Genomic DNA, 18,506 nt, shown 5'->3' with positions numbered 1-18,506 from the left:
TGTAATTACCAAGGTAGCTTGTAATTAACTCGGAAGCTGTGGATATTATTGTCCTTTTGCGGCTGCCAAATTTTGACAACTGACATCGAGGGTCTCCCAGAAGGGATACTGTTGAGATCACCATCATCTTCCGATCGATATACGGAACTTCATTTTCTTTTCTTGTAGCGCTCGATGACAGTTATTGAAAATCTATATATAAGCAAACAAAATGCGGAAGAAGGCACACTCAAGTTATATCAGTTTGTGAAGCTTAGAAAATAAGTTGTCGTTTGTAATCTAGAAGACCTGTTTACAAGAGAGTCTCTCGTTACTAAACTGAGTGTTCAAGAACAACAATCTAAGGGAGGGTGGTTAAAACATATGAAAAGGTTTTCTAGATAAAAAAAAAAAAGGTTTTGTATTTGTTGAGACAAGAAAATGTTGTCTGGATAAAAAAAGATTTGAATATAGAGTCCTTGTTACTAGAAACATTTTCTGAAATGATTGAATTTACAGTGGTGTATGCCGAACACCATAGATGAACTGTTGTTTGAGTGAAAATTCTCATCGCAATGCAATTCTCATGTTGGCTTTTGGTATCCCGTGAAGAATTTGGCTGACTATAAACAAATTGGTTTTTCAGGAAGAGATTACTGATCGGGATACAGAATTTGTGTTGGTTCTTCATCGATCATATGGTATTGTAGCCGAAGATAGTTGATGGAAACTAACAGGAATGAATTTGTTTAGAGGTTGAAAAGGCTTCCTTAATTGGTCAAATGGATTGGTCAAATGGAACTATCCAAAGACTCTTGACTGATTTTCATATAAGCCATTATATATATATATTCTGTAGTCCTTAACAGCTGAGAAGACTCGCTTTTTATATTGTCGACTTAGCTTTGACTTGGTTTGGATGAGTTGATTGTTGAAAGTTCTTCGTGTCTGTATCAAAGACACAAAAACGCGTTGTAAATTCTAGAGTTCAAAATGTTAGCTGGTATCTGTGGTTACTGGTGAGCACTGTAGTGGCCGGCTGTGCCAGTGATGTTCATGTATCGTATGCTTATAAATAAGTAAATGAATTAGGTGCCTACACAGAAAAGCCATCTCTCTAATTGCTTTTATTTCCTTTTTTGAGCCCCCCTATGGCATCAAGAATTCTAGCTTGCCTCGTAATTGCTGTTGCTATTGCCACTGTGGATTGTAACCTGGAAGGTAAGGAAACCCCACTCTATATCCTACACCATCTCCGCTTAAATTTCTTCTTTACCACCTTTGTTTTGTCGATCTTTGCAGAGAAAGTTATAAATTAATGGCCGAGAAATATTGATTTGAGTTCGTTAACATGTGTCTTTACTCTTTACTCTTCTAGTAATTAAAATGGCTAACATGCTTATTTGTGTACAGGGGATGTTCTAAATTCTTGGAAAACCCAGCTGTTTGATCCAAACAATGTACTGCAGAGCTGGGATCCATCGCTAGTCAACCCGTGTACATGGTTTCACGTCACCTGTAACTCAAATAACAGCGTAACTAGGGTGTACGTTACTCTTTGGTCTTTTTCAAATTTGATGCATGCTCTTCATCTAGGTTTTGAGAATAAATACGTTTTTAGGTTGCCTTGAAAATTGGATTTTGATCACTATAGGGACCTTGGCAAAGCTGGACTATCAGGACCTCTTATCCCCGAGCTCGGACTTCTGGCTAATCTTCAATATTTGTAAGCCTTCTCACATCTCAGCTTGGGAAGCACATGCCATTTTATTTGAAGAGCTACTAATGTACCATTTGATATCCTAAGCTCCATTTTCGCTTTGACAAGCTAGATGGACAAAGTACATAACTGTGCTATTGCATGTCCTGACATTAATATTTTATTTTCTTGCAGGGAGGTATTTAGCAATAATATCAGTGGACCTATTCCTACAGAATTGGGTAATCTGACAGAACTAGTCAGCTTGGATTTATACCTTAATGAACTGTCTGGCCCAATTCCGGCTTCTCTTGGAAACCTGGGGTCTTTGTTGTTTATGTAAGTGTATATCCAAAACCTTTTGAGTTATCTTGATTGGAAGAAAAATTTGAGAAGTAGGTTTCTTCATGATACTGCTACATGTTTTCTGATTCCAGGAGATTGCACGGTAACAAGCTAACCGGAACAATACCAACATCAGTTATTAACCTCATTACTACAGGAAGATTGAGGATCCTGTGAGTCAACTCACTTATTTCTGCTATTTTACAGCTAGAGGACGTTTCGCATGAAAATTTAGCCAGTTATTTATGATTGTCTCCCTTCCTTTATACATTGACAAATCTGCAAATGATGTTTTTTCAGGAATGTTTCATACAATTTATTGTCAGGGACTGTTCATCGCAATAATTCAACGGGTAAATCCTGTTTACTTTTCCAGCAGAAGAATTGAGATTTCGTTAGCTCAATACCCCTCTTTAGATAATAGCTAACACTGACCAGATCAAAGCTGTCTAATTTAACGGGATTGTTGAGGCAAACCCTGCCAATTTAGTCCAGCATCATCCTTGCATAAAGTTGCATAAAATTTAAGCATCGACGTTCTGATAAAATTCGAAACATCTGTTTGTGTACACTATAGAGTCCAGCAAGATCATGGCATATATGTTCTCTTTTTTTGTCCTTTGCAGTGTTCTTATTTACTAATCAACTTAGTTTTGTTTCATCTGGTAGGATTGAGAATCACGACAGTCGTACAAGATCCAAAGGCTCCTGCAATGTAAATGTACTGAAGATGGGAAATGCAGTAGCTATTCCCGCCTGATGCTATAAACTAAAAGTCGGAATTTCTCCGACCTACTTTCTCTTATAATAAAGCTACATGCTTGCTTTCTGTGTAGCGTTTGTATTGTCACTCAATACATAAAATTATATTTCATGAGATCAGTGCAAATTCTTTTGAACATTTTTTAACAAAGGAAAACAAATTGCGCAAGTTATTATGTTCGGAAACATATTTTACCAGGACTGGTTCATTTCAGTTTTGAAAGGCCACTGGTTTTAAACTTCGCCGAGAGGCTTAAGCCTTGCAATATACAACAGAGAAGTCCTCTCTCAACGTTACCCGTGAGATTTAAAAAAGTTTGGAAGTTTGTTTTTTTTAAAATATTTTTTATATTAAAATAATTTTTTTTATTTTTTAAAAAATTATTTTTAAAATTACATATTAAAATAATTTAAAATCTAAAAAAAAATTAATTTTATCCAGAGCACGTTCTCAAACGTTGTCCAAACTCAAAGGAATTTTAGACATATGTCCACCATTGCCGTGTTTATTGATTTATCAACCAAAAAAAAAAAACTCAGCAGACAGGCCAGATTCAAAATTAAATACATGAAAAACCGGTAATGGAAATTTGTGGGAAACGCGCGCATATTAAATTAGAAAAAAAAAAAAACTAAATATCCCCAAAAAGTTAAGTTAATGTTCGTTTTCATATTACTATTCATTATAACAGAGCACTTATAAAATTACTTTTAAATAAAAAAAATCTTTAAATTAGATATTGGAAACAAAATGATTTTTTCACCAATGCCATAATTGGTTTTTATAAAGTGTACAAAGTTAGATTGATCATTTTATTTTTTTATACAATAAAACTACTAATTTAATTATAGAATAAAATAATATAATGCCTTTATCTTTTTATTTTTTTTAAATAGTGTAATTACTATTTGATTTGATGTTCTTAAAAACAAAAATAATATAATTATCACTCAAGGGTTTTTTTTGTTATTTTATATTGATTTTATTGTCAATTTCAAGGTACTTAGCATAATTGTTGTAATTTACATTAATTAAATATAATTAAAAAAAAATTGCATGTGCATGTAGCACAAGCTAGCTTTGTGGATGCCGTTCGCATTGCTTGCGCAGCTTGTGCGAAGTTGTCTGGCCACTAAATGTCACATTTTAGGATGATATGTGAAAGGTCTTAGCACCCCCAACTCAATGGGGAGGCGTATGCCCCTAACATGCATTGAAATTGGCGTCAATGATAATTTTTCTCTCACTTTTCTCTCTCCCTACCTCAACTTCTATGTCGGCCTCTTCAGAAAATCAGACCAACCCTTGCAATTTATTTCCCCTTCATATTTGGTTTATCTCATTTTAATTACTATTTTTTTATTTTGAAAAAATTCATGAAATTATATGTCTTTCAATTTCACCTCCCTTTTTTTTTTTTTTCATATTTGGTCCCTAATCTTTTAATTATTATTTTTTATTTTTAATAAGCTATAAAATTAAAAAAAAAAATTTTTTTTTCTAATTTCATCATTTTTTTTTCTTTCAAATTTAGTCTTTATTCTTTTGATCGCTATTTATTTTGTTTGGTATCATTTTTTTAGGTTTTTTTTTTAACAAATTCATCCTCCATGGATTTTTTTTTTCTTTCTTATTTTGTCCCCATTCTTTTTATTGCTATTTTTAGCAAGTTTTTTAAATTGATATTTTTTCACAATTTCATCATTCAAAATTAAAATGATTGAGAATTAAGCTTCTTAATTGAATCCAGTTCAAGGATTTCATGGGTTGCGGGTTTTAAAGATTAAATCAGGTATAGGAGGTTTGCCCAAGTTGGCTTATTTTTTCTTCTTCTTCTTAAAAGCTATTGCTTTTTTTTTTTTTGACCTTTTTTTAGAGTTTTTCATTATTATTTTTTACGTTTTGCCTTTTATAGGTTTAATCTCGGGTTCATGACCAGAGTCATTGGTTTAAAAGGTTAATATGAGTTGATTTTTGTTTTTTTTTAAAAAAATTTATTTTTTCAATGTGGAATTTGAAGCCCTTAATTTAGTATATATACTCTATGTTCACAAAAAAAAAAATTATGTTTTTTCACTGTGGGATAAAAAATTCTTTTTAGTTTAAATACTTCAACTTAAAAACGATAACATACTAACATATTATCTTTTTCAATATGGGATAAAAAATCTTTTGAAATAATCTTTTAAACTTCATATTTAAAACATTTTTAATCTATATTCATATTAATTGTTTTTTTTTGAAATTTTTTTATATGAAATATTAAAACTTTAAATATATATTTTTTTATTTTTCCAAGTTGACCCGGGTTAACCAGGTCAACCCATGTAACCCAAGACTTGGCTTCTTGGCTGGGTCAACCCCCAGGTCAAGTCTGATAACTATGCCGGGTAGACTCAAATCAAGTTTTTTTTTTTTTTACCTTTTTTAAATTATAATTTTTCTTGATTTTTTTCCTTCAACATTTTATTAATTTGTTAGAGATTGAGCTTCATCTTTTTTTTTTTTAAGCTATCATGTTCTCATTTTTATTAGGAATTAATCTTTAAATTTTTTTTTTGTTGCTTCTCTTTCTATGAAATTATCTCAATTTTATATCCATGGTTGCAAAGTTTACGAGTTAACTCGGTATAACAGTGTTTTTTTTTTAAAAAAAAATTTTTATCCTTTGTTATTGAGTTGTTTAATAATCCAGGTTGACTAAGATCGAGTTCTTTTTACATATATTTTTTTCATTGTCATTTTTTATTGTTTGTTTATTTATTATTATTGTATTTTTTATCTTATTATTTAAATCTTTAATTGAACTAATGACTTGTCTCTTAAATTTTTTTCCTTAGCATTTCTTTAAGGTTAAAAGGCCTGCACGGACACAAATCTAATATATATAGAACAATAACAACGTGGGTATTGCGATCATTTGAGTATCAACAAAAATTGTTCAAGGCTGTGCAATCTCAATTCTCTATTAAAAATTCAATGAACAAGAATTACAGCCAAAGCAAGTTCAGGATATATAAAAATATTAAAAATGGTATGTGTAGTGATTATATAAAGAAGTAAACTTTAAATATATTTCCAAATAATTATGATAGTATCAATCCTCAATTAAGGATTTCCATCTATTTTTATAACTTTTCATCAAAATCATATACTTTTTTTTTTTATATAATCAACGTTAACGATATTGTTATTTTGCTGGAGCTTGACAGTTTTTTTTTTTTTCAATTTAATATAATTATTAAGGAGGCCATTTTGTTAGTATTTGTTTTTCTCATTTGCTTAGATATTTTTGCGCAAGTTTGTAATTATTAAAATATACACCATCTAATATTTATATAATTTTGTTCAATTAATAATTACCATTTGATTTACAACTGTAAAAGATAGGATTTTATTTTCAAAAGCTGAATTCACGCTATAGTTCAATGATTTTATTTTCTTTTATTCTCGTGTCTTTCAACTGATGGCGCAATTTGTGGCTTTGGTATATCAAGAAATTACACAATACTATGAAAATGATTATGGAAATCGGTGGAGAATGGTTTTGAATAACGGGAAATAATAGCATTGTTATAGTTATAAGATTCAACTGACTGAATGTTCAAATTATGAGTTGGGTGTTGACTGTAATGGATTTTAAAAATTAATTAATTTGACCATTTAATCAATGTTGGACAAGTTTAATTTAATATCAACTTTATTTCAAAAACAAATGTCTTCTTTTCTCATCAATATTTGCATATTATTTACTTCTTCTTTCATTTTTTTTAAATAAAATTAATTGAGAAAAAACAAAAGACTAGTTGATTAGTTCTTAAAAAGAAAAAGACCATTTAATTTATTTTATAAAAGTAAATTAAAGGACTAATTTATAATGAAGAGCCCTTCAACACATGCAAGGGTCCAGGCTATCCTAGTCAACCGGCAGAATTGACAGCCACTGTATAGCCTTGTAAGATTTTGCAGAGTTTAAAAAATAAAAGGTATAATTTAACTTAAGGTTTTTTAGTTTATTTTTTTTAGATTATTAGTTTGAGTTTTATAAATTATAGGATTATTGGGGATTTATATAGTCATTAGTTTTAAAATTCGTGTTATTAATTAAATATATATAAACTGATATGAATATCCACATAAATAATAATATAAAAAAAGATTTCATAGAGCTAGCTGTTGTAATTAAATTCGACCTAATAATTTCGTGATAAACGAAACATATGGTGCTCAACGTATCATAAAGGTCGAATGAGGTTGCTGATCTGGACGACCCCAAAACACCAACCAAAAGTTAACAGGGATAAATGAAGCTTGAAAAAGAAAGTGATTGAATTTGAGTACAGAGGGAAAAAGGAGATGGAAAGAATGAAAAGCAGCTGGAACTTGTTTGCTCTTTATCGTTAACATTATTCAAACTAAAAAGATATTTGACCCCCAATTCGTCCTTTATGCAAGCTTATCATGGTGAATTCATCTTTTCCATGGGGCCAAGACATTATTTAATTAAAGACTTGCCTCGCTTTTGCATTAAATATTTTGCCAATTCTGAATTCATTTTCTTTTGCTAAACATGTTTTTTGTTTTGAAATCTTTTGAAAATTAACAGATTTTATTATCTCGTTATTTGTCTCATCATTATCTCGTTATCTTGACGTAGCATCAATTCAAACAGGACCGAGTAAATCCAAGAAATGAGAGATCGTTGATCATGATTTTTTTGGAAGGAGCTACCTCAAATTGGTCTCTGTTTTATATTTAGAACTAATCAAGAGGTCAATCAGCAATAAGTTGTTTGTCTTTAATTACATAAAACATCAATTCTTTTCTAATTAAAAATTAAATTAGCGTAAGATAGTTTGGACATATGTCAAGCTTAAGATACATATACTTGAAGAGATGAATAAAAGAATTGAATATAAATCATTTTAAAATTTAAGTTTCTGGATTAAAACTACTGTTTAGCATGCATCAATCCCCACTAAAAACGACTTATTGCTGATAAGAGACGGTGGACACCGAAGAGATTCGTCTTTTCTTGATTAAACTCTCAATGGTCCGTATGGAAATCTTTTCCGTTTGAAGAAGCATAAGACCAACATAATCTTTTAACATTTGTTCCAACTTTTCCCATTCCCATCATGAAAGCAAGAACAGGAAGGAAAAGAGGGAGGGAGGTGCAGTGCTAGTGCTAGGGTTAGTCAAGTCACTCCTTTTAAGGAGAAAGGTTCAATCTTATATCCAATCCTGCATGTGTACAAAGCTGTTCTCTAGTGTCTCTTCCACTAATATGTATATATCTAGCTAGTGACGGGTTAAAGGAAACCCTACCATGCATGTGAAGATCAACTATGAATCAGTAAGTCAAAAGACTCGAACACTAATCATGGACCCCCAGACGAACAATTATTTCAAACTTTAAAAGACGAGTCTCACATGCCAGCAACCACACATTTCCCACCAGCTCCTCCTTGCTAGCTGCATCGTCTCGGTGCCTTTCCAGCTCAAGCAACACTTTACTTCCGGGATAATAACCGTGATGAAAATAGAAAAGAAACAATATTGGAAAGGCCATCCTTCGAAATTACTAATACTGCATGCTGAGATCATTTGATTTTTGTTTAGCAAATCTTTTCGGATGTTAGAAAGGATTGTTGGGACATTTGCAAAGAGGCACGAAGTAGATTGCAGTGATTTTAATTCGGAAATTAAAGGCTATTTGAAATTATTATGAATGACAGTGATCGGGCCTGAAATGTCTAGTCATTTTCGCAGAATACAGCTTACAAAATTGAACGATTGAGAATGTTTTTGCTTTGATGTTAATTGTCCAGGATAAGCTTTAGATGATTAGGTCCCAAATGGGGGGAGAGAGGGAACCAAAAAAAAAAAAAAAACCACACACACACATATATAATTACTCTAATCATAAACTCGGAGAGCACAACTTTCTACTAACCACAAATAATATAGATAGTACATTAATTATGTAAGAGGACAAAACATGCAATTTTACCCCTGTTATTATGCAAGAAGACAAAACATGCATTTATACAAACAAGTCCGGAGCTTAGAGTTACTTAGACCACAAGAGAAACTTGTTTTACAAATTTTTCAATCATCTCAATCTTTAATATTCTTCACATATTATTCATATTTATAATATTTAACTCAAAGGCTAACCTAGATCAAAACCTGAGTTACAAATTGAAAAGTTGATCCAATTTTTATTTTTTTACAAAAGAAATTAAAACAATGATATTTTAATAATAAAAAAAGTTTTTTCATTAATTAATTTGGCCTAAGTTAAGTCCTAGATAATAAATTACTAGGTTAACTTGCAAAGTCGGGTCAGTTATTATAATTAAAATGTGTTTGGTTTAGAGGTGTGATGGCTTTTTATCAAAGATACAATACCTTTTAAGCACAAACCACACCTCTAAAAGCTATAAATACATGTTTTTTACTTAAAAAAGCACATTCTACCTCCCATTCAAACACCTTCTTATAATATCATCCATTACGTGGTTAAAAAAACACATCATCCGTGAAAGATTTTCCGACTTCATCATCTGCCGGTTGGTTTAGACTCCAATTGATTATTCTACAATTCAAAACAATGTTTTGAGCTATTTGAAACTTTTCCAAATAATGCGAGGAAGGGTAATTAAGTCCCATACATATGACCATACATGTGTAAATATCCAAAGACCAAATTTTACTCGTATGCAACACCTTTAATTATGTGACATGACTGCTGAATTAAAAAAGAAAGAAAAACGAAGAAGAAGGAAATGCTTGAGAGCCAACGAATCTCCTCCCAGCTGGTTGACTTAAAATTACTCGAGTGATGCTTCTTTTGCCATTAGTAAATTGAGACTACTCACTTGGTTTTAGATTCGAGTTTTGTAGTTATTTATATAATAATTATTAAAAATTTATATGATCATTAATTTTAAAACTTGTAAAATTAATCGAAATACATATAAATTGGCCTGAACATCCACGTTAAAAAAAAAAATAAAATTGTCACTACTCTACTTCTTTTAAATTGGCTCCCAGTGCCGAATCTACAGCATATATTCAAGTTCTTCAGGCACATTAAAAAGAAGCAATTATTATACTGTGATTGTTATTTAAGCAATTAGAGGAAAATAGTAAATAAATATTTAGTAAACGTTTGCTCGACCACAACATATATATATTTCCAGGTGATATTATTCTCTTATGCTTATGCCGTTCAGACTTTTGCCCATATCCGTATTTTTAATACTTCTAAGATACGCATAAAAAGAAGTGTAGAACATATATATAGTATAATAATATTAAATGAATAATTAAAGTCATGCTTTATATATGTATTTTTTTCTCATGCCTGGGGAACTTGAAACTTGAAGGTGGGAAATGGACAAGCTTGATGAGTCTCAAATATTCTCTTTTATCCTGTTCTGGCCCTCTGGTACAAAAAGCTTAGATGGTTTCCCTCCATCCGATACTGCATGCACGCAACACTCTGCAATCTCTATGACTACTGTCGTTGTGTATGATTACCACTACACAGTATTAAAAAACTGCTCGGTGCTTGAATTTGATCAAATTACAAAAGTAATTGTTAATTACTATTACTAACTTGATGGTAGTTAAAAGAGAAATCTGACTTGTGATTATCATTGCTGCTTGACTAGAGAGCGTTTTTGCTTCTTTCAACCATATTTTGTGGAACTTCAAATCGAAAATTCCTCATGATGAATCCAAATGCAAGATATTAACGGATTAATGGAGTTCTAACTTGTTTGAATTTGTAATCATATGTTTGTCTTTTATTTGATAAAGTATGCCCTTATGCTTATAGAATGTCATTGTCCAGTCACATATGATGAGGACCATACAGTGGTCCTGAGTGAACTGGACTGCTCTTGTTTTACTTGCTCTTTTGCTAATCCTACTCCCCTACGCTTCTAACTTCTGACATAGCCAGCAATGGCTGAAAAGGAATGGGATATATACACACTGTACAGGTAATTAGGACAGGATCGTCCATGTAGTAAATGAGTAAGGGTAGTTTAGAACGTGCAAGGACTTTGGCAGCAAGAGACAAACTTATAAAAAGCCAAATTATAAAAAGCCCCCGAACTTTAGTTCAAAAACATGCACCATTTTGAATAGTATAGAAAGTGCTAAATTATACGATATATTGTACTTACCTTATTTAGTTTTATTATGTAAAGAATGATCTATCTTTTTATTTTTGTATGTAGTCTTATTTATATATAGAGAGCTTGGATATCATAATATGTTGAGCATCTATCTATTATTTTCTTTAATATAATATTAGAGTCGTTATCTTAACAAATTTATTTTTCAATTGTTCCCAACCTCTACTGGCACCACAATTTACAGTAACAAACCTACTAGTTTCTTCCTTCATTTTTGTTATAGCAACTGTTATTTTTCCTTCCTTTGCTATTGTTGCAAACATTGACAGTCCTCTCGCTATTATTATTCCTCTCTTTAACACGGAGCAAGCTATCTCGTTCAAATTAACTAACACAAACTATCCCTATTAAAAGATGCATATAAAACCCTATCTCATTGATCAAGGAGTTTTTCCTTTAGTTAATGGCTTGTTTCCATATGCTGCTTCTTAATTTCTACCTCCTGCTAGTTCTGACAGTTCTGCTTCGGTGATTAATCCAACTTTTCTCTTTTGAAAACTACAAGATCAGCTTATCTTAAATTCTCTTCTTTCTTCTTTGTCTATGGATGTTCTACACCTTGTGGTCGATTGCCAAACCTCATCCAGTGTTTGGAGAACTCTTGAACAAGCCCTTTTTTGTCCATCTAATTCTAGAATTATGCAACTTCATGGCTTCTTTCAAGAACTTTGCCAGGGTAATTACAATATCACAGGTTATTTACAAAGAGCCAAGTCTATGTTTGATGAATTGGTAGTAGCGGGCTAGCCTATTTCCCTTGAAGACTTCAATTTATATGTTTTCAAAGGATTTCATAGTGAATTCAAAGATTTAATGACTAGTTTGTCCATTAAGGTTGAGCCTTTTTTCTATTTTGAGTTTAATAGTCTCCTTCTTATATATAAATTTCTCCATAAGAGCTTGTTTCACTCTTTTGTTATTTTTTCATTGCTACTGCCTATATCAACACAGGCTTCTTTAACCTTTTTTGCTCAATGTTGATTTTCTGGTTCAAATGACAGTGATTATAACACACATTTTGGTAAAGGTTATAATCATGATGGATGGAGGAACAACCAAAATACATTTGTTGGTACCAGAAATAACTCTTATTGTGTCAACAGTGGTGGTAATAGCTTTTTAGTTTGCTAGTGTGTCTACCTCTGTTGATATCTGGCATCATTGGTTGGGTCATTATAGTTCATATATTTAAGTCTATTAGCATAAAATAAAAATGTTATTTGTAATTCTTAATGTTTTGATTTTCAATGTCAAACATGTCCATTAGAAAAATTATCGTGTCTGTCATTAGGACTTACTGGTCATAAAATTTGTACTCCTTTTAAATTAATTTTTAATGATATACTTGGTCCTATGTTTTCTTCTAATGTTTTTTGTTATTTTGTCATTTTATATATGCTTATATGTGTGTGTGTGTGTGTGTGTGTTTTTCCTCTAGTTGCAAAAATTTGATGTCATAAATGTTTTTCACCAATTCCAAGCTTAAGTTGAAAGGTAATTCTCTAGCAAATTAAATTTGTCCAAATAGACTAGGGTGGTGAATATAAAAAATTAAATTTGTAATTTTTGGCTTTTAGTGGGTTTGGTTCAGTTTGGTCTGGTTTCTGGTTCAAAACCAAAACCGAACCAGACCTGTTAAAATTTATGGTTTTGAAAATCGGTTTTTCATTTTCAGTTTGGTTTTTTTGATTAATTTTCTTTGTTTTATCGATTAATTAGATATTTTAAACATTCCTAGTCGGCATCATGCTATGTAATTTGAAATTAATGTTTTAATTACTCATAAATTTTTAATCCTATGGTTATACCCATCATCATTCGATTAATGCTTACTATTATAGTTTGTAAAGGTTGGCAGATCTATCAAAACAATATTCATAATGCTTTCCTAAATGGAACCCTTCAAGAGAAGGTTTATATGGACAAAGCTTTTAGGTTTTGCATATCATGTTCTTTTCTCTAATGTTCGCTGGCTTTATAAATCTCTCTAAAGCTTGAAACAAGCCCATCAGGCTTGGTTCATAAATTTGAGTGATTATATTTTCTCTATTGGCTTTCATATTTCTAAGGTTGATGCATCTTTGTTCATCTTATTTGTGGGTTATGAAATCTTTTCTCTCATTATTTATATCAATGACATTTTACTTACTAGAAGTAACTTTGTTTTGCTTCAACGCCTAATCACTTTGTTGAGCTTAGAGTTCAAATTTTAGGATTTAGGTTATGCCATTATTTCTTGGGTATTGAGGTTACACATACCAATATGAGTCTCATGCTTAGTCAATATAAATATGTTCTTGATATTCTTTACAGAGCAAGTATGTCATCTTGTAAACATGTGATTATTCATCCAAGTTAAGTCTGTAGTCTAGTGATTTGTTTTCTGATCCTACTCAATTTTAAAAAATTATTGGTGATCTTCAATATTTAACCTTTACCAGGTCAAATATATGTTATATTGTGAATAAAGTATGTCATTTTATACATGCTCCTACAGAAGGTCATTGTGTTGTGGTTAAATATGTTTTGAGGTATCTGAAAGGTATAACTTCTTATGGTTTGCACATTACTCATTGTTCCTTTTTATCTCTTCATGATTTTACTAATGTTGATTAGGCTGATAATGTTGATGATCGCAAGTCCACTAGTGCTTACCTTGTGTATTTTTGCAATACTCCCACTTCTTGAAAGTCTAGCAAGCAACGTATTATTGCTCGTTCCTTTACTAAGACTGAATACAAGGCTTTAGCTAATGGTGCAAAACCCCCAGCCTGAATTTCTCGGTATTATTAAAAATTTAAATTTTCACCCAGGATTAGAATAAGTTAATTAGGAAATAAATATGGAGATATTAAGTAGATTGAGATGAGTTCTTAAAGATTTAAAACTTCATGTATGTTATTTTAAAAGTAGGTTAGAATAGGATGTAAACCCTAGATAAGATCTGTAAGAATAGTGAAGTAAATATTATGTCAAGTAAATTGAATATTTGCACTGGGAGGGATGGTAATGGATTTTGGGAATTTAAAATAAAATGGCTATGCTATAATTTTAACAATAAGAATATAAAAAATGGATGAAAAATAAAAAATACAAAAATATGAATAAAAATTAAATGGAAATGATTTATAAGGAACAAAAGGTACTAGGATATAATTTAACGAAATTCAAAATAGCTCAGCTTAAATTTGGTATAAACAAATGATGAAGTCTGGGAAATATTACTCGGAAAACATAAAAGGATGTAAATGAGAGACATATTAGGAATTAACAAAATTCATATATGTGTGTGTGGGTCTGGCCTTGCAAAGAGAAAAGGGAGGGAAAATAGTTCTTCATTTCTATTAAGCTTGATCATTTTAAAACCCAATGAAAACTAAATATTAGAGGGCAAAGTGTTAGATTGTGTTAGTATAAACACTTAATCATTTAAAATTAGAAAGATTAATGATGAGAAAGTAAGGAGATAGAGAAAGGAAATTAGAGAGGTGAAGGAAAAAGAAAAAACTTGGAGAAATCTTAGTTGTTAGCTTTTGAAGTGCATATTTTTGTTCGGCAAAGTGTTTTAAGCGTATTTGAATAAGTTATTAAGAAGTTTAATTGATTTTTTTTTATTGAATTTAAATTCTTTGAATTTAGGTTTGTTATATGATATTGTAGTACTTATCTTATATAGTTGTATCTTACATAGTGATCTACCTTATATTTTGTATGTAATTCTATTTATACATAGAAAAAGAGGATGGCTCATTATAAATTGAGCCTCCTATTATAAATCAAACTCTATCTATTATCTTCTTTACATTGAATAAAAAAATTATTGGTTTTTCATCCTAAATAGTATGATTTTTTAAGTTGCCCCTAAATAAAAATTAATAATAAAAAAAGCCCAAAATATCCTCTTAATTCCTCTCTCTTCCTTTACAACTCCTAATAAATAAAAAAACATAATCCATTCTCAATGAAAACCCTAATGGAAATGGTCAATTAATCATTGTTTAGGATGAAAATCAGAGATTGTTTTGTTTAAGGAGGTAATTTGTTTTTTTTGGATAAAATCGATGGTTTGTTTACAATTTGACCCGGAGAAAACTTCTTTTTTAAAAAAAAAAAAATGCACAGTAACCAAACTCTTCGAGGAGCTCTATAAATTCCCCAACAAATGCTGCTTTCGTTGCGCTTCCGTTCTTTAAACAAACATCCTGAAACTCTTTACTCTCCCTCTCTCCATATTTCTCTGTAAAAGTGCCATAAGCATCTTGACTCTTTACCCAAGGCCTAAAGTTCTCTAAAATGGCAAGCAGCACCGCGTTTCATCTTCTTGTTCTTTTTCTTCTATCAACCATTCAGTCACCTACAAATGCAAATTTGGAAGGTACACATGGGCTTTTCTTTTCTTTCTCGTTTTCATTTTTCATCGACAGTACTGAGTACAGTCGAACTAGCTAAATGAATTTTTTTTTTGGTAGCTTTCTTGATTTTTTTTCTTTAATCCATGAACTAGGGGATGCTTTGTACGCTTTGAGGAGAGCAGTGAAGGATCCAGGACATGTTCTCCAGAGCTGGGATCCAACCCTGACAGATCCATGTACTTGGTTCCACGTTACTTGTGACGGTGATAATCGGGTTACCCGACTGTAAGCATCTTACATTCTTACTATATATTAATGTTCCAGCATCATGTTTCTTCTTGTTCTTGTTCTTGTTGTTTCATTGTTGTTACATTTTATTTGACCCTTTGTGCATGTATGCTTAAGTTTGTAGTTTGTGTTTGTCTGGCTGTTGTGTCATGAAAAATTATCGCTAACTTTTTTGCTTGTCAAAACCATTATTTAGCCTACAAATAGCCTAGTATCCAATTACTTTAGTTAATCCACCAGGAAATCTAATTAGGCACTAGAGACAAGCCCGACTTCTGACCATATTCAACTAATTTCCACGCATGCATCTCGTATATTTGTACATGATAATCTCAAGGACGGACGACCTTTTCAAACATGATGTTTAAAGATTATTATAGTACTATGTCCTTGATTTTTTTTCTCACAACTCAAAATCTTTGAGACAGATGTGTGACTCTGATGTGATAATAAAGGAGAAGACAGGAGAAAAAGCATAAAACAATAGTTGTAATTATGTATATATATGCACATGTAAATTCAAGAGTAGAATAAATTTTGCTCCTTTAATGTTTGAATCATACACTGTATTTCATCTCTTTGTATGCTAATATATCGACCTTAATTTACCCATGGCTGTTAAGGAATTTTTTTTATTTGTGTTTTTAAAATTAATTGCTATGGAAATAATAATTAACACGACAGGAATAATCATTTGTTTAATTGTCATCGAATTATTTAACTCAAACAAAATTATAGGAGCAATGAATTAATGGCGAGTAAAATAATGGTTGTTGCAGAGACCTTGGAAATGCAAAGCTTTCGGGCAGTCTAGTTCCTGAGTTGGGGAAGCTCGTGCGTCTTCAGTATCTGTAAGCATTTCACATTATATATAGAATTTAAAGCTGCCTTGGCAACGCCAGCACCTTCTTTCATTTTCTTAATTACACAGATGAAGTACGCAAACTGCTTGATGTTTCATTGATTTGAATGGAAAAGAAGCCCATGCTTTGATACCTTAATCATTGCTAAAAGCGTTGGCTTTTTTTATTCGTTGTAAGAACACTAGAAATTGGGTTGATAGTCTTCTTGATTAAGAGATGAGTTTGTTCGTAATTTATTATGGACTAGATCATTACAACATTCACGACATAGTATCTACCTTGCCTACCATCTGGTGGCCTTGTGATCATATGGACACTGGCGGGATACTGTATTAAATTTGAAGTGATTTATATGTTCCCTGTGTAGGGAACTGTACATGAATGAACTGGTGGGTCCTATACCAAGGGAACTTGGAAACCTGAAGAGTCTTGTGAGCTTGGATCTGTACCACAATAACCTCACTGGGACCATTCCTGCTTCACTTTCTAAGCTATCCAATCTTAAATTCCTGTAAGCGTTCTCTCATCTGTATTAATTTTTAATTAGCTGCCAAATTCATTTGCCGATATGCTTGATCAGAATCAAGAGGATGGTCGTCATTAATGGTGTCAGTTCCTTTCCACTTTCATTACTACCTTGCTAACGTAATTTCCATGCAGGAGACTGAACGGCAACAGACTGACTGGAAGGATACCGAGAGAACTTACCAAATTGGGGAGCCTAAAGATCCTGTGAGCCTTCTATGTGATCCCCAAAACACCTTTCTTCTTCTACACAATCTTTTGCCCCTGTAACAATCTACTCTGTTTTGTATGCAGTGACGTATCAAACAATGATTTATGTGGCACCATACCTACCTCAGGTTCTTTCTCCAAGTTGACAGAGGAAAGGTAACCAGACTAATTCCTTGGTGTCAAAAGCTTTCATTTAATTTCCTTGTTTGAACGTCTTTTAATCGTTTTTTTTTTTTTTCTTGGTGGGCTCTTTGTTGCTGGTTGTTTGAAGCAGTTTTGTGAACAACTCAAGACTGGAAGGACCAGAACTGGTGGGGTTTGTGAGGTACAATGCTGCTGGAAGTTGTAAATGACAGACCACTAAGAGGCAGCTAGTTACCTAATTCCATATATTACCTCACTATATGGCAAGGGTTGTATGTTTGTTTACTCCTATAGTTATTTATTAGATGTTTCTTATTAAAGTCATATATCAAGAAATCATGTTTATGTTAATTAAGAGAAGAATCTCCAGTCACCATATCTTGCAGTCACTTTCAGCCTTCAGTTAATGGTAATATATTATAGAGAATACATATAGTCAACTACTCGATGATCGATGTCGACGAGATGGCGTACAGATAAGGAGGGGGGAACCATGCCTTCATTTTAATGGAGGTATTTTTTTAAAAAAATCTTTGGCAAGTCAAGGAACATGATTGCTTTGGGACAACGACACACCACCCAAGTAAACATAATACAAAATGTAAAACGTAAGATGATCTGTCCAGTTAGCGATCCACTAGGCAACTCAACTCTATGCGAACCGATCCTTACTTTAGGACAGGGATATGACTCCAGCAATATTGTTTCAAACAGGTTTAGCCAAAGTCCTTGGTCAACACGGATCTCAGGAATGATCTATGGCAGGCAGTACTTGTCCTCTGTGGGTGCTAACGTTGAATAGCTTCAATCCGTTTCTTTTCAAAGATGATGCCTCTTAAAAGGAGCTTTTAACCATTCTTACATGGCATTTATCGAGAAAAGAAAAAAAAAACGTACGCCGTATGCTCTGTTCACAGCTTCGGATATGTCCATCATCCTGGGGGTGAAATGCGAAATTCCTTCAAAAGGGACAGTACTAACAACGAAGTCGAACCCAGACTTCATGGATTACTGGAAATGCTAAAATGGTGGAATCTTTCATGAAGAAACCATTTATACATTCAACACTTTGAACTGTGCATAGCATCACAAGGATCGAATTCATTGCCCCACGAAAGACCAAAG

The 18,506-nt window shown here is 32.1% G+C and overlaps 2 protein-coding genes across 2 annotated transcripts; both read left to right on the top strand.

Moving 5' to 3' along the window:
* The first annotated feature begins 961 nt into the window (after positions 1–961).
* On the top strand, positions 962–2,900 carry LOC118043209 (leucine-rich repeat protein 1). The gene is made up of 7 exons (XM_035051092.2): positions 962–1,200; positions 1,393–1,525; positions 1,634–1,705; positions 1,874–2,017; positions 2,116–2,196; positions 2,324–2,376; positions 2,693–2,900. Exons 1-7 carry the CDS (start codon positions 1,131–1,133, stop codon positions 2,740–2,742), a joined length of 603 nt encoding a protein of 200 aa, XP_034906983.1. The 5' UTR covers positions 962–1,130; the 3' UTR covers positions 2,743–2,900.
* A 12,259-nt stretch (positions 2,901–15,159) lies between these two features.
* On the top strand, positions 15,160–17,770 carry LOC118043201 (leucine-rich repeat protein 1). Its single transcript, XM_035051081.2, has 7 exons — positions 15,160–15,374; positions 15,504–15,636; positions 16,419–16,490; positions 16,870–17,013; positions 17,163–17,234; positions 17,322–17,393; positions 17,512–17,770. Exons 1-7 carry the CDS (start codon positions 15,293–15,295, stop codon positions 17,588–17,590), a joined length of 654 nt encoding a protein of 217 aa, XP_034906972.1. The 5' UTR covers positions 15,160–15,292; the 3' UTR covers positions 17,591–17,770.
* Positions 17,771–18,506: the final 736 nt, after the last annotated feature.

Source organism: Populus alba, chromosome 1, assembly GCF_005239225.2.
Source record: "Populus alba chromosome 1, ASM523922v2, whole genome shotgun sequence".
NCBI lineage: Eukaryota > Viridiplantae > Streptophyta > Magnoliopsida > Malpighiales > Salicaceae > Populus > Populus alba.
Note: the sequence above shows the minus strand (reverse complement) of the source record. Positions and strands in the feature narration are given on the sequence as shown.

Coding starts and splice junctions, on each gene's coding strand:
- LOC118043201 (XM_035051081.2), top strand. CDS start 15,293: ATGGCAAGCAGCACCGCGTTTCATCTTCTTGTTCTTTTTCTTCTATCA. Junction 16,491..16,869: donor CTCGTGCGTCTTCAGTATCT/GTAAGCATTTCA, acceptor TTCCCTGTGTAG/GGAACTGTACATGAATGAAC. Junction 17,394..17,511: donor TCCAAGTTGACAGAGGAAAG/GTAACCAGACTA, acceptor TGTTTGAAGCAG/TTTTGTGAACAACTCAAGAC.
- LOC118043209 (XM_035051092.2), top strand. CDS start 1,131: ATGGCATCAAGAATTCTAGCTTGCCTCGTAATTGCTGTTGCTATTGCC. Junction 2,197..2,323: donor ACAGGAAGATTGAGGATCCT/GTGAGTCAACTC, acceptor ATGTTTTTTCAG/GAATGTTTCATACAATTTAT. Junction 2,377..2,692: donor TCATCGCAATAATTCAACGG/GTAAATCCTGTT, acceptor TTCATCTGGTAG/GATTGAGAATCACGACAGTC.